Here is a 17,266-nt window from a genome sequence, read left to right as displayed (position 1 = left end):
TATGGACAATAGCAATAACACGTTCTGCAAAAATCCTGCTTTAAGGACAATAGCAATTACATGTTCTACAAAAATACTACTTTATGGACAATAGCAATTACATGTTTTAAAAAACTTTTATACTACTTTATAAATACTACTTTATGGACAATAACAATAACATGTTCTACAAAAATACTACTTTATGGACAATAGCAAAAACATGTTCTACAAAAATACTACTTTAAGGACAATAGCAATAACATGTTCTACAAAAATACTACTATAAGGACAATAGCAATTACATGTTGTACAAAAATACTACTTTAAGGACAATAGCAATAACATGTTGTACAAAAATACTACTTTAAGGACAATAGCAATAACATGTTCTACAAAAATCCTACTTTAAGGACAATAGCAATTACATGTTGTACAAAGATCCTGCTTTAAGGACAATAGCAATAACATGTTCTACAAAAAGCCTGCTTTATGGACAATAGTAATAACATGTTCTACAAAAAGCCTGCTTTAAAAGACAATAGCAGTAACATGTTCAACAAGAAGCCTGCTTTAAGGACAATAGCAAAAACATATTCAACAAAAATCCTGCATTAAGGACGATAGCAACAACATGTTCTACAAAAATCCTGCTTTAAGGACGATAGCAATAACATGTTCAACAAAAATCCTGCTTTAAGGACAATAGCAATAACCTGTTTTACAAACATCCTGCTTTAAGGACAGTATCAATAAAATGTTCTACAAAAATACTACTTTAAGGACAATAGCAATAACATGTTCTACAAACATCCTGCTTTAAGGACAATAGCAATAACATGTTCTACAAAAATCCTGCTTTAAGGACAGCATCAATAAAATGTTCTACAAAAATATCATGTTCTACAAAAATCCTGCTTTAAGGACTTCAAGGACAATAGCAATAACATGTTCTACAAAAATCCTGCTTTAAGGACAATAGCAATAACATGTTCTACAAAAATCCTGCTTTAAGGACAATAGCAATAACATGTTCTACAAAAATCCTACCAAGGACAATAGCAATAACATGTTCTACAAAAATCCTGCTTTAAGGACAATAGCAATAACATGTTCTACAAAAATCCTGCTTCAAGGACAATAGCAATAACATGTTCTTACTAGATCCTCCACTAGGAAGTGTGCGATAGCAGGGTAGGGCAGTGGTTGAAGTGTTTGTACATTAGGCCGATTGGGGTTCATTTCCCCACATTGGTACAAATATATGAAACCTTTTCCCTGGTCTACCTTCTATATATTGCTCGAATATCGATACAAGAGGAATAATACCGTACCTACTAAGGGGAAATTTTAAAATATACTGTAGATAAAGGTATTTTGCCCATGCAATATGATATCAGCCTACCAGAGGTTTAGGACTACTTGGATTATCCCGGTTGCGTTTGCGCCCAACACATTAAATGGACTTTAACCAGAGCAAAGTGAGGTGAGGTGAGGTGAAATTGGGTTTAACGTCGTGCTTGAGAATATTTCGCTCATATGACGACGTGCATGCGTGTGTATGTGCATGTGCGGCTGCTTGTACTAGCCCAGACTTAAGCTGGTTTTATAGTGCTAGCCCACTGAGATACCATGCCGCAGTGAAGCATGACTACCCCACTCAGACACATTATCCTGACTCCGAGCCGACCAGTCCTTGTTGTACCCATTAATGCCGAGCGCCAGACAGGGACCAACAAGTACCATATTTTAACGTCTTTTGGTATGACGCGGTCGGGGATCGAACCCGCGACCTTTCGCTCTCCCAGACAAAGTGAGTAATTTAAACGTGATACTCAGTCTGCTTCATGATCCAGGTTATTTTTGCGCTATTTCATTTCACAACCGTCAGTACATTGTACTCGTTCCATAAAAAGTAGATCAGACCAAAACAGCTGCACCGGTAAACTGGTTTTAAAAGATAGTTTTCATTCAATGAATATGTTGGCGTTCTACATCAAGTTTTCCAGTAGGAGACACATCGTCTAATATTGCCCATTGACGGGAACTGTGTTAGGGCGAAAACTGTACTTAGATACAAGGTGTTATCTTTCAAAAGTAGTGCACTTCTAAACTTAGTCTCATATGATTATGGCCTGTCCATTCTGTTAGATAATGCTTCACTGATGATCGCCGGGTCGGCTGAGCTGCCTATTGTCTTCTCCGTTCTTCCGCCAAGATGGCGGCCGGCGGTAACGCTGCTGACGTCACTATCAGATGGTCAGGTGACAAAACCAACTTGTGTCAGTTGCACACCAGATTTCGCAAGTTAACCTGTGTTCTCATTTCCAGACAGCCTAACATAAGTTGGAATTAACATAAGTTCATTTTTAGTTCCAACGTTTTTGTTTTACAAACTGTTATGTCACTTAATGATGATTAATACTAGGGCTGTGTACTGACAAATAAATTTTATTGCAATATATTGCGATCAAGGTACCCGTATTGCGATATATTAGGAACTTAAGTGTTTGACAGTAGGTGACAATAATTGTGCATGTCAATTCTATTTCCTACATTACAAGTCCCTAAACATATATCATGTATATGTTATGGCTCCGTTAACTGCAATCTCAAAATTAGATTCAATAGTCAGGGATTCTATTTTCTTTTTATGCAATTTCTAATATTACAGTATGCCGTTTGTCATTGATTAACGAATGAAAACATTTGTTGAGAATGAAAGTCTGTGTAGATTTTAATTTAAACCATAAATCACAAAAACTAAATATATACTCATGCCAATAATGGTTGTCACCCCAACCCCACACACACCTCACGCCCCCACCCCTCTCCAATTAAAAAAATTGAAGGGGATGACAACCATTATTGGCATGAGTATATGTTCTTTACCCGATATACCGGTTCTCAGAAAAAAATATTGCAATACGTATCGTTTGAAAAGCGTATCGTGATATACCGTTAATAGCGTGCAATCCTAATTAATACAAGATTAAATACTCAAAGGTTGTTATGGAGTCAGTAGATTCACTGCCGTATGACCGTGTCCATTAACCAGTCCAAGAGCTTAAAGCGTAACAGTAGGTTCCTTTGCTAAAGGTTTATCAGATGATAACAAATTCAAAAGAATCACCCTGCCATGGGTCGCAGTTCAATATTCACAGTCATTTACAAATATATAATTTAATATATTTATAGAACGACTAATATCCACCCCAAAGAGGCTCAGTGGCGCTATGGACAAACAAATCATGCACAAAGAGCAGGCATTATTAACCCGGTTAACCTAACCTGGCTGTGAGGTGCTAGAGGGTTAACAGTCATGTGACCATCTTATCCCACCGGGTACCCATTCACTGCTGGACGAACAGAGGCAATTTTGCACACACACATTTCATTTGCATTAGGCTTAGGCGAGACAACAACATGCTTAGCTGAATTACATTTGGGTTTAGACTTCAGTTTGAGATATCTGATCGGCATGGATTCACGACGAACGCCTAATGGCATTTTTCACATTTCCCACCGCAGCTGGAATCTGGAATGGTCACTCGTGCCGTGGTAAGTCTTACTTCATCATTTGCTATAGTGACTGAAACGCTTTAAAATTCCACCTAGAGCTCCACACAGTAATGTCGACACATTTCTGAATTGTTTCAGTGACAAATTGGACATATGGCGGACCAGACAATCCAGTGATGAACAGCATGAGCATCGATCTGCACAATTGGGAACCGATGACATGTGGCAACCAAGTCAGCGAGCCTGACTACCCGATCCGTAAGTCGCCTCTTACGACAAGCATGGGTTACTGAAGATCAATTCTAGCCCGGATCTTTACGGGTTATAAAGGAGTGAGCGATGTGATGTTATTATCCTGCATCCCTGCGGTTGTATGTCCTTTCCTATAGTGAGCACACTTCACTATCCCTGGGTTGTATTTGCAGGGACGGTGAGATGGGGATACACTTCAGGAGGGCTGTCGCCTCTTACGACAAGCATGGGTTAATGAAGATCAATATTCTAACCCGGACCTGGTGACATGAGAGGAAAATGAGGTTAACGTCCCTTGTAGATACTGTGATAACATAGTGGTCAGTAAATTGTCCTTTATTTATATTTCATGGCACATCAGTGAATAATATTAAGAAGCACTACACGACGTTACATGAAGTTACACGAAGGTATACGAAGGTACACGAAGTTTTACGAAGTTACACGAAGTAGCGTTTTCATGTAATGTACATCATTTTGTCATCAAATGTACACCAGAAATGACCTCGAACTTGAACAGAACTGAGAAAAACATCTGAACCTATTGCCCTTCATTCTTAGATTCGGTAATGTGAAAAGAAACCTTGTCTCCAGATCATAGCATATGTTGTATTTTTTCAATGCCGAGGAAGACCGGCCTGTCCTCTTGATGGAGTTCGGATGTTTTCTGTCAAAGTCATACAAATGGGAAACAGCGGACAATGAACCAAGTTTGTAAACTAAAAGCGGGCAAGTAGTATCATGTTGCCCTGGAATGTTCACTAACACTGATATGTAGGAGAGGTGTGTTTTTTTTCTTCTTAATGATGTGATTCACTGGTGTTTCCTCATATCGCCTACATGATGACGCATTTTATTATCTATACCTATATTATTTCAAAAAATATTTTCCTGTTTATTTTAATTTTGTTTCTTCTTCTTTTTCTCTTTTTTTTGTTGTTGTCTTTTGTCTTTTTGTTTAGAATATCTCAAATCTCTCACACAGCAGTATGCCAGCTTCATGAATTGGTGAGTGAGTGAGTTTAGTTTTACGCCGCACTCAGCAATATACCAGCTATATGGCGGCAGTCTGTAAATAGTCGAGTCTGGACCAGACAAACCAGTGATTAACAGCATCAGCATCCATCTGCGCAATTGGGAACCGATGACACGTGTCAACCAAGTCAGCGAGCCTGACCACCCGATCCCGTTAGTCGCCTCTTACGACAAGCATGGGTTACTGAAAACTCATTCTAACCCGGACCTTCACGGGTTCATAAATTGGACCAAACGTACTAGCGATTGATATTAGGAGCAGCGATCCATTAGGTCTCAATGACCCGCAATTACACAAGTCAATGAACTTGAGCACCCGATAAATAAAGTCGTCTCTCATGGCCCTCTGGTAGGTCCAGGTTAGAATCAATCTTCAGTAACCCATGCTTGTCGTAAGAGGCGACTAACGGGATCGGTAGGTCAGGCTCGCTGACTTGGTTGACACATGTCATCGGTTCCCAATTGCGCAGATCGATGCTCATGCTGTTAATCACTGGATTGTCTGGTCCAGACTCGATTATTTACAGACAGCCACCATATAGCTGGAATATTGCTGTGCGGCGTAAAACTAAACTCACTCACTCTCTCACTCGTCTCTCGTGGCCATAGGATGAAGGGGGGGAACTCTCTTCTGAAACTGCCGGGCGGTGAGGTAGCAAAGTGGTTAAAGCCTTCACTCATCACACGAAGACCCGGGTTCGATTCTTTGCACATGGGTACCATATGTGTCATCGCGATATTGCTGGAATATTGCTAAAAGCGGCGTAAAACTATATTCACTCACCTGGAATTGCCACTTAGGTATTGCTTCGTGTGGCTTTACTAGGTTATCTCCCTTGAATACCCAGGGTGATAAAATCTTGTTGATAAATAACCTACTTACTGACCAGATGTGTCTCATTACTAAGTCACTAAACACAGCGTCCGGTAGCAAGTCTTGCAACACAGACCCACTTTACATATACCATGAAACCACACACCACAGCCATGCAGAAAAAAACCCCACACATATCAACTTTAAAATGGACTGAAGAACAATGAAGTAGATATTATGTACAGATGACCTTTGTCACAGATACCCTGTGTCACCAGATATTATCCCTTATCGGGGCTGGTAACAGAAACAAAGTGAACCGTCATCGTGGATAATCAACACGTGCTTGCTTGTGATATTGCATACATCTCATGTTTAGCTATGGGTCTGCTGTGAGGTAGAGCTTCACTGATGATGTTTTTTGCAACGTTACACCAGTAGGTCGGCGTTGTTACCGGATGTAGACTCATTTGCTATCTCAGTCGTGGATAACAAACTTATCAACCACATGAATTCCAAGACCACTACTTCAGAGAGACGAGTGGCAGTGGTATGTACAAACAAAATGTCGTGGTCCGCTCAGCCCTAAATGAAGCAAGCCTAGATTTCCTCCGGTTCAGATTTCCCCATCTCATGGGTGTTCATTTACAGTTTAAAAGGAGTTATTTGTTTCTACCAAAATGATGTATATTCAGACATGAAGCGTCTACACATTCTGCTTCCCTCGTTAAACTCCGAGTAGAAATGAAGTAGTGGTATTGCATGATTGCACTGAAAACAGCATACCTCTGATCCCTCCGCACACAAACCAGTTTGAGAAAGTCATTAATGGTTAATATTTATGATGTATTATAAGATATCACGCCATATTCCTGTGAATATGGCGACGGCCACTAGATTGTTGAGATGTGTAATAATCTGGTGACCGTGAATTCTCGTCCGCGGGACACTGTGTCCATCGACAACGTGACTCATCTCTGCCAACACTGGGAGGAATCCAGTTTGGAACTATAATCATCAGTCTCACTAGTTTCAAGTAAATAGATGATGGGTCATTATGAACATAGAGTTGATCGAGTGAGTGAGTGAGTTGGTGTTTTAACGCCGCTTTGAACAACGTTCCAGTTGTATCAGCTTAGTGTGACAGTAAGGCCCAAAGATGTAGGTCAAGGACGTATACCATTTTGGTGAAACCAGCGAGCAAGGGGTACTGACAAACCTGGAAACATAACCATGGCTAACCAGGATTCGAACCCATAATCACCGGATTATCATAATCACAGAATTGTCGCGCCACAGACGAGTGGGCTACCCGTGGGCCGCTTGAGGTCGATGTTAGCAATACCACGAAATTAGAATGAGTCTCTTTACTTCTACGCCACTTTTAGCAATATTACAGCGATATCCAGGCAGAGGACACCTGAAATGGGCTTCACACATTGTATCCATGTGGGGAATCGAACCCGGGTCTTCGGCGCGACGAGTTAACGTTCTAAACACGACGCTACCCCACCGCCCCACTAAAACAGAAAGTAGTATGGTCAGTTACAATGGGTGCGTAAGCAGGTAGTCTGTAGTGATAGCATACCGCTAAACAATAATACTGCACAAGAGGGTTACACATGTGTTCTGCCCTACTGCTGACAAACGGAGTATAAAGTAATATTAAAACAGCAACAACAATCCCCCTTCGTCAGGATAGACGGGTGTCAAGTTACCGAATTAAACAATTACATGACAAAATATTGATATTGTGATATTGTATCGCGTAGAATATACTTAATAACACATCCATAATGCCAAACCTTTCTTTGTTGGTTTACGGATACAGAATTGTCTTTTTGTACATAGATGAGGAAAAAGAGTATCCTTCTTTGTCCTCAAATACATTTTTTAACACGTTGTTGTGTTTTAAGCCGGTATTGTTAGTCTCAAGATATAACATATTGTTTGAAACATTCGACGGCGGTGTAACAAATTGTGTTGATTGGAATTTCTACTTTTAACAGAGTCGTCAGATCTGTTAGCATTATATTTAAGTACCACATATTGGCAAAACAAGATGTGATTGTATTTGTTTACATGCCTTGATACCGACCCTGTATTGACTGCATCAGGTCACGGGGGCGAACAAGGGCGTTGGCTTCGGTATTGTCAGAGCACTGTGCAAGCAGTTTAATGGTGACGTCATTCTTACAGGTGGGTGCATGTATAACACTACTGTATTAATATAAATAATCTAAAATGAATTAATATTGATCAATAATGAATACTGAAAAAAAATAATAAATACACTCATATACAAATCATGACATATCCCATTGCAAATTCCATCTGGCTACTATATAACCTAGTTTTTTCGAACTCTTCTAATTCGAGATGTATCATGTAAATCGATAGAGCTCCGTGGTCTGAAAGAAGCATTTATGCTTTATACGGAAAAATATCAGCATTTGGCCTGTCTCGATCTGAAGGTAGTTCCATACATTTTCCGGAAGGTCCCGGGAGGTCCAGTCGTTTAGGGTCCACAACTCCATCTTGCATCTGGTGACCGGAGCCTTAAAATTGCGGGTTCGAAGCCCATGTACACCCTGACGACGATGTTAGTGTGTCTGCACCATACCCATGCTCATGGGTTTTGTCAAAGTATTAAACTTCAAAGACATTGGGGATTTCCTCGATGGAAAGCCCACATGCTCTGATATAACTCTAAACCAAACTGACTGATTCACTCCCGGCATGCAGCTCGAGATGTTGACTGCGGTCAGCAGGCTGTCGCTGATCTCAACCAGGAGGGACTCCGGCCTCGCTTTTTCCAGCTGGACATCACCGACACCGGCAGCGTGGACGCCCTAGCAACGTTCCTGCGGAACAACTACGGCGGGCTTGATGTCCTGGTCAACAACGCTGCTATAAAATTCAGGGTGAGCTTATTACACTTCGATGGCATGAAAATCGTTTTTGTTTTGTACATACTCAGAACAATCAAACCCAATGCTCCAATTTCTGTACGCAAGCACTTTTCTCAATAACAGAAGAGAAAATATCTTATCAATTTGTCAGAAGAACAGGACAGAAGAGTGTAGAAAATACAAAGTTCAGTATTGCTACATACAGAGTGTATAACGGGTAAACAATACAAGTCGAAGCCAACAAATGTTTACGAGTTGCAAAACTATTTAGAATAGAGCAGAAGGTATTATGAGAGGTATGACATAAATGTAAGGATATTCTTTTTTTGAAATCGTGGTTTGATGTTATCAGAACACATTGGAATATTTGGTGTGCATGGTTTTCTTGTAGAGGAACGCCAATGTTCCATATTCCAGAAGGATTAAGGAAACGGTCGGATGTAACTTCTTTGGCACTTTGTCTGTGACGAGGCGGCTGTGGTCTTTATTGAGGCCTCACTCAAGGTACAGATAACACGAGATCTCATTCAAGGTACAGATAACACGAGATCTCATTCAAGGTACAGATAACACGAGATCTCACTCAAGGTACAGATAACACGAGATCTCACTCAAGGTACAGATAACACGAGATCTCACTCAAGGTACAGATTACACGAGATCTCACTCAAGGTACAGATTACACGAGAACCCACTCCAGGTACAGATTACACGAGATCTCATTCAAGGTACATGTACAGATAACACGAGATCTCACTCAAGGTACAGATTACACGAGATCTCACTCAAGGTACAGATTACACGAGATCTCACTCAAGGTACAGATTACACGAGATCCCACTCAAGGTACAGATTACATGAGATCTCATTCAAGGTACAGATACAGATAACACGAGATCTCACTCAAGGTACAGATTACACGAGATCTCACTCAAGGTACAGATAACACGAGATCTCACTCAAGGTACAGATTACAAGAGATCTCACTCAAGGTACATGTACAGATTACACGAGATCTTACTCAAGGAATACAGATAACACGAGATCTCACTCAAGGTACAGATTACAAGAGATTCCACTCAAGGTACATGTACAGATTACACGAGATACACGAGATCTCACTCAAGGTACAGATAACACGAGATCTCACTCAAGCTACAGATTACACGAGATCCCACTCAAGGTACAGATTACACGAGATCTCATTCAAGGTACATGTACAGATAACACGAGATCTCACTCAAGGTACAGATTACACGAGATCTCACTCAATGTACAGGTACAGATAACACGAGATCTCACTCAAGGTACAGATTACACGAGATCTCACTCAATGTACAGATTACACGAGATCTCACTCAAGGTACAGTACAGATAACACGAGATCTCAGTACAACTCAGATTACAAGATAACACGAGATACAGATTACACGAGATCTCATTACAGATTACATGAGATCCCACTCAAGGTACATGTACAGATTACACGAGATCTCATTCAAGGTACACAGATTACACGAGATCTCACTCAATGTACATGTACAGATTACAAGAGATCTCATGTACAGATACACACGAGATCTCTCAAGATACACGAGATCTCACAAGGTACAGATTACACGAGATCTCACTCAAGGTACAGATTACACGAGATCTCACTCAATGTACAGATTACAAGAGATTCCACTCAAGGTACATGTACAGATAACACGAGATCTCACTCAAGGTACAGATTACAAGATTCTCACACGAGATCTCACTCAAGGTACAGATAACACGAGATCTCACTCAATGTACAGATTACAAGAGATTCCACTCAAGGTACATGTACAGATAACACGAGATCTCACTCAAGGTACAGATAACACGAGATCTCACTCAATGTACAGATTACAAGAGATTCCACAAGGTACAAGGTACATGTACAGATCTCACTCAAGGTACATGTACAGATATCTCACTCACACGAGATCTCACTCAAGGTACAGATTAACACGAGATCTCACTCAATGTACAGATTACACGAGATCTCACTCAAGGTACATGTACAGATAACACGAGATCTCAGTCAAGGTACAGATTACACGAGATCTCACTCAATGTACAGATTACAAGAGATTCCACTCAAGGTACATGTACAGATAACACGAGATCTCAGTCAAGGTACAGATAACACGAGATCTCACTCAAGGTACAGATTACAAGAGATCTCACTCAAGGTACATGTACAGATAACACGAGATCTCACTCAAGGTACAGATAACACGAGATCTCACACTCAGGTACAGATTACACGAGATCTCACAAGGTCAAGGTACAGTACAGTTAACACGAGATCTCATCAAGGTACAGAGCTACAGATTACACGAGATCTCACTCAAGGATTACATGTAGATCTCATTCAAGGTACATGTACAGATTACAAGAGATTCCACTCAAGGTACAGATAACACGAGATCTCACTCAAGGTACAGATTACACGAGATCTCCACTCAAGGTACAGATTACACGAGATCTCACTCAAGGTACAGATTACACGAGATCTCACTCAATGTACAGATTACAAGAGATTCCACTCAAGGTACATGTACAGATAACACGAGATCTTACTCAAGGAACAGATAACACGAGATCTTACTCAAGGTACGGATTACACGAGATCTCATTCAAGGTACATGTACAGATAACACGAGATCTCACTCAAGGTACAGATAACACGAGATCTTACTCTGGATGCATTCCAGGGTTCTCGCGATCTCAGATTTCCCGACCTCGATTATTTTATAGCGAGGGAGCGAGGACCTGTCACTGACTGTCCATAGATAGGAAGAAAATGCTTTCCACCAAAAAGACTTTCTTTTTCTCAGCCAATGTTTAGTTTCTCTCAGACTCTATCGTAATCAATGAGACTGGTCGTGATGTGGCTTATATAGCCAATCCAGCATTGAACTTGGTTACTGACTTCAGTTAGTTAGAGCTGCGTAGCAAATCAAATCAGCTGATGAAAGGACGAGTAATCTGAGACAGCGAGAACCATAGGGATGGGTACAAGAGTCCTGAAACTTTAGAGGATAACAGAACCATAATACACGGGATCTCACACAAAGGACACCCGTCGTGACGAGATCTCACACACAGTACACCATGCACGAGATCTCACTCATAGTACAGCATGAATGAGATCTCACACAAAAATACACCATTTAAGAGATCTCACACAAAGAACATATTTCACGCAAGGTATATTATAGACGCGATTTAACGGAACGATCATTATACACGATATCTCATGCAGGATACATCACACATGAGATATCATGCTAGACACACTCAACACGAGATTTCTTTGACGGACCTTATTCACGAGGTGTCATGAAGGAATACTATACCCGAGATTTAACGAACGCTTCATTTTACACGAGATCTTACGGAAGGTACATTATACACGCAATCTCATGCAAAATTCATTTCAAGAAAATCGCTTAAGGTTGAAAAGATTATCAGCTTCTTGAAGACGTAACACTCTTATGTGAAACCAAATACAATACCTCACCATCTGCACATCGTCCTCACGACGTTTCAGAGTGGTGAACGTGACCTGCTCCTGCATCAGCTCCATCATCGACGAGTTCTCCCAGGATCTCCAGACACAGCTGCAGCAGCCGGACCTGACCATGGCTCAGCTGGAACTTCTCATACAGGACTACGTCAGGTATGGCGGGGCTGGACGTAATGTCTCACTCAACACACTCCTCATGGAATGGACACGTCAACATCCGGGTTAGAATTGGTCTTCAGCAACCGAGGCTTGAATAGTCTGTCTCATTGTCCCTAAACCATATAATTCTCCCTGCTGCCTAGCCCTCACTGCAATGCTAAAGCCATAAATGAAGCAAGTCCTCAGGTTCAGGATCTCTGGTCTCCCTTGGGCTCTTTTCAATTTAAATGGGTTTATTTGTTACAACCACAATTATATAATATACTAAGCAGCAAAAGAAACGTCAGTTTGGAATTTTCCTTCGCAGAAACGGATAACTGTAAACTCATTTAATGTTTTGATTGTATATTTTTGACAACATCTCCAACTTTACCTGAGCAAAGACATTCCTTCCCAAACTCAGAATGGAACCAAGGAAATGGTCTCAAAAACGCAACCTGATCTCGGAGATGGTATGGTGTTCTCCATGTTTTTCATGCAACTCATGCTGCACGTGCTGTTCACAAGGACCAGCCCTATAAAATGCACCCCTAAACCTGGTTGAAACATTCACATTACAACGTCCGCAGGATGCCGCGACTCACGACAGCTCAGAGGAACCAGGTGCTAGGAAGACTTGAAGCTGGCCACACTTCACAAGCCGTTGCCAATCACTTCCAGGTCAACGTTCGGACCATCTACAGGCTGCAGCAACGTTTCCCGGCCACCAACACCACAAATGATCGCCCCCGTACTGGCAGACCAAGGGTGACCATAAGACGACAAGACCGCCATGTTGTGCGACAGCATTTACAGATTCCTTTCATGCAGGCATCCGAAACAGCACGCCAGACAGTGGGAACACACGGAAGACCAATCAGTACTGATAAAGTACGCCGACGTCTTAACAGCGGGAATTCCTCCATTGCCGTAACCTTACCGTGGACCTATCCTCACCCCTCGTCATCGGCGTGAACGTCTACAGTTTGCCCTACAACACCAAAACTGGCGATACAGGCAATGGAGAACTGTTCTGTTCACAGATGAGAGTCGGTACTGCGTATCAACTGCAGGTGGCAGAACAAGAATATGGCGACGACGTGGCCAGCGTTACTCAGACCAATGTGTTATGGAAAGAGACTCATGGGGAGGTGCAAGCATCATGGTATGGGGTGGAATAGGCCTGAACCAGAGAGTGGGTCCTGTGGTGTTCCAGAACCTTGGTCCAGGGAGAGGAGGCGGCATCACAGCGGTGCGCTACATCGACCAAGCCCTCAGACCCCACGTCATACCAGATTTCGCACGTCACCGGAACATTTTCCAACATGATAACCCCCGGGCCCATACTGCCAGAGCTACACGGGACTTCCTACAGCTGTACGGTGTCAACATTATACAGTGGCCAGCCCTTAGTCCTGATTTAATCCCAATTGAACATCTTTGGGATGAAATTCAGAGGAGACTGAATAATGTCATACCGATTTATTGCGCCAGGCCTTTCTCAGAGTGTGATTCCAGGTGCCAATGGCCTTCATCAATCGATTGGTGCACTCCATGCATAGACGCTGTGCTGCAGTTATTGCCGCTCGTGGTGGTCACACTAGATACTGGAGTCAAGAGTCTGAATGGACTGCAAACGTTCACGTAATGTCTTGAAATTGTGTTATTCATTGATGTGACAAGATATTGTACACAAAAAATGTTTTAAATCCGCTTATTATGTCCATTTCTGTTATGATTTGATTACAGTGCCTATCTAATTTTGAATTCGTACTGACGGTTTTTTTTGCTGCTGAGTATATTCAGAGACTGAGCGTTAGTCTAATGCTTGCCGCAAGAGGCGACTAATTGGATCGGATGGTCAAGCTCGCTGTCTTAGTTAACACATGTCCCAATTGTAGATGAATGTTCATGCTGGACTGTCTGATCCAGACTCGATTATTTACAGACCGCCGCCATATAGCTGGAACATTGCTGAGTGCGACGTGTAACAACAACCAACCTAATAGACTGAGTGGCTCGGCTCAACACAGGTATACCCACACTTCCCGAGGTCGATATCTCTACACGGACACCCTGATATTGCTGACCCCACGCTAACAAACGTAGGAATATCGACCGATGCACCGCAGAAAGTACAGGTATATCTCTCACACACTCTGTGGGTATATATGTGGTATACCCCACTCCGATCGAGTTTACATTTAAAAAGATAGTTAGTTTCGTATCCAAATTAGACATGTTATGGTAAGTTTTCTTTCTTCTTCATTCCTTTTGCATCCATACGTTAAGGCCCCTGAACGTCTTAATTCGCGGCAACCAAACAGCACGTGAGTGACTGAGATTAGTTTTACGCCGCTCTCTCAACAACATTCCAGCTATATGGCGGCGGTCTGTAAATAATCGAGTCTGGACCAGACAATCCAGTGATGAACAGCATGAGCATCGATCTACAGAACTGAGATACGATGACATGTGTCAACCAAGTCAGCGACCCTGACCATCCGATCCCGTTAGTCGCCTCTTACAACAAGCATGGGTTACTGAAGATCAATTCTAACCCGGATCTTCACGGGTTATAAAGGAGTGAGCGACGTGATGTTATTATCCTGCATCCCTGTGGTTGTATGTCCTTTCCTATAGTGAGCACACTTCACTATCCCTGGGTTGTATTTGCAGGGACGGTGAGATGGGGATACACTTCAGGAGGGGCTGGCCGACAGACGAGTATGCAGTGTCAAAAGTTGGCGCTTGTCTTATGGCTGCCATTCTGAGCAGGGAAGCCGTTGACGACTCGAGAGGGGATATTGTCATCAATGCGGTATTGTATTTAGTAATTGTATTGTAATTTACATCGTCGTTGTAATATGTTTAGTTGATGTAAAATCATAGCTGTAACAGAAACAAATTGACAATATATTGGCGAGAGTACTTTCATCCAGTGTTGAACCCACGTATTTTGCTGGGGTAGATATTGAGTTCGTTGTTAAAGGCACAATGTCACACCGCATTTCTCTAAAAATACATAATGCATTTCTCTCAATAATACTAAATATGGTATACCATATAATGTATTCCAAAAATAATTACGTATTTAGATTACAATATTAAATTAAAATGTTCGAATGAATTAATGCAACGTTGCGTTAAATTGACTCTCGTTATTTCAAGCGAGCCCCACAGAGTTATGTCCCTTGGAACGTTCTTTACGAATATCCTATAACGCCGACAACACCGCGTGCGACAGTTTTCGATGTACGGAGCAATTGTTTATATTCCGGCTAGTGTGTTTGGATGCTGTTCGCCTCGAAGTTTCAATTATCGATTTCAGGCAAGTCGTAAGGGATAATAAGTCTTTTATTGCATCAATAGGAAGCTAAAGTGAGTGCATATGCTTCCAATATATAAAATATAGGCCAAAATATTGTCGAAAATGTGTGACATTGTGCCTTTAAAGGTTTATTGTGTCATTAAAGAAGCGGTGGGTAGCCGGGTGGTTATACGTTTGCTCAGTAAGGACGTTGACATGGGTTTGATTGTCGATGCGGTTATAATGCACGAAGCCAATTATTAGTCAATATCAAATAAATATGAAAGTCATACAGTGCTAAATCTCACCCACGCACTATGTCATTTCAGTGTTGCCCGGGTCACGTGAGAACTGATATGTCACGATATGAAGGTAGCCTCACGGAGGATCAAGGTCAGTTGGCAGTAAAAATGTGCCTGCGTGTTTGCGTTTGTTAATAAAAGAAATTAATGCGATGTGTTACTCATCAATATCCCAGTTGCGTAGATCGATGCTCATGCTGTTTATCACTGGATTGTCTGGTCCAGACTTGTTTATTTACAGACAGCCGCCACATATAGCTGGAATATTGTTGAATGAGGTGAAAAAGTAAACTCACTCACTCATCAATTCAGATTCGCAAGGAAGCATATTTCTGTGATACATGTAGTGTTTTTTTCAGGGGCGGACACTCCCGTGTACCTGTCGCTTCTACCACCTAACGCTGCCAGCCCTAGGGGTCAGTTCCTGGCAAAGCGGACAGTGGTCAAGTGGTGGTGATTGCCTGGACGAAAAAGTCAGCGTGTATATAAACAGTTCACTCAGGTGCAAGATTGACCAGACAGACAAACAGATATTTTATTTAAGTCTAACCTCATAGACTGGACGTGGCATGCACGGGGATATTAATCTGCACAAGCCTCACCACTGAGTGAATATCTCCAAAACAGTCAAGTTGGCTGTCGTTCGAGACCTCGTACAGTGTAAGAGCGGACGGTTTAGAATTGTTTGTTTCTTGTTTAGGGTCGTACATGGCAGTATACTATCTACATGGGGGCGGTGTGTTATATAATAGTGTAGAGATACAAGGCGTGTAGACCTATGATAACCATATAGTTACGATAGGGCCTGATAAACATTACGAACGCTTTGTGGATAGGAACCCAGATATCAACCACTGCATAGAGCTGGGGTCAAAAATCAGTTGTTGAAGTTAAGCAACGTTGGGCGCGGAGAGTGGTCGGATGGGTGACCGAGTTTGGTAGCTGGACTACTGAGAGTTTCTAGTCCTGCCCCACAATGAAGCGCATGTGATACATGTTGTCTCACCTTAGGCAAGTGAGTTTGTTCAAACTTGCCACTGTTCACCCAGCAGAAAATGGGTACCCGGTGGGATAAGTCATGTAACAATTAACCTTCTAGCGTTTCAGAGGCAGCTTGGGTTATCCGCGATAATGATAATCAGTTTATTGCTGGGCGCTTCGAGCATGCCTTGTGGGACTGATAAATGGATTTATCGTTATAATATAAATACTATCCTCCACCGGCGGCGTATGACAAGCAAATTCAGTTACAAAGCTGGACCACCCGATCCACAAACTGGCCCCTTACGATCAGCATTAAAATATACATGTATACCATTGGTGAAAATGGAACACACAGATTAAACTGGAATGTTATATTTGTGTATTCATGGAATGTTACTTGCTCTTTACAGTCAGGTGGTCCGCGCTTGATCTTCAGTAACCGATTTGTTAAGAGGAGAC

The 17,266-nt window shown here is 41.8% G+C and overlaps 1 protein-coding gene across 1 annotated transcript; it reads left to right on the top strand.

The window, feature by feature from the left end:
- Positions 1-5,997: 5,997 nt before the first annotated feature.
- On the top strand, positions 5,998-16,290 carry LOC124276034 (carbonyl reductase [NADPH] 3-like). The gene is made up of 8 exons (XM_046711676.1): positions 5,998-6,152; positions 7,720-7,801; positions 8,348-8,526; positions 8,906-9,018; positions 12,098-12,226; positions 14,891-15,032; positions 15,851-15,914; positions 16,183-16,290. The coding sequence occupies exons 1-8, from the start codon at positions 6,111-6,113 to the stop codon at positions 16,278-16,280; spliced, it is 849 nt and encodes a 282-aa protein (XP_046567632.1). The 5' UTR covers positions 5,998-6,110; the 3' UTR covers positions 16,281-16,290.
- The last annotated feature ends 976 nt before the right edge of the window (positions 16,291-17,266 follow it).

The sequence above is a fragment of the Haliotis rubra genome, unplaced genomic scaffold, assembly GCF_003918875.1.
Source record: "Haliotis rubra isolate DU_JTF1 unplaced genomic scaffold, ASM391887v1 Scf205, whole genome shotgun sequence".
NCBI lineage: Eukaryota > Metazoa > Mollusca > Gastropoda > Lepetellida > Haliotidae > Haliotis > Haliotis rubra.
Note: the sequence above shows the minus strand (reverse complement) of the source record. Positions and strands in the feature narration are given on the sequence as shown.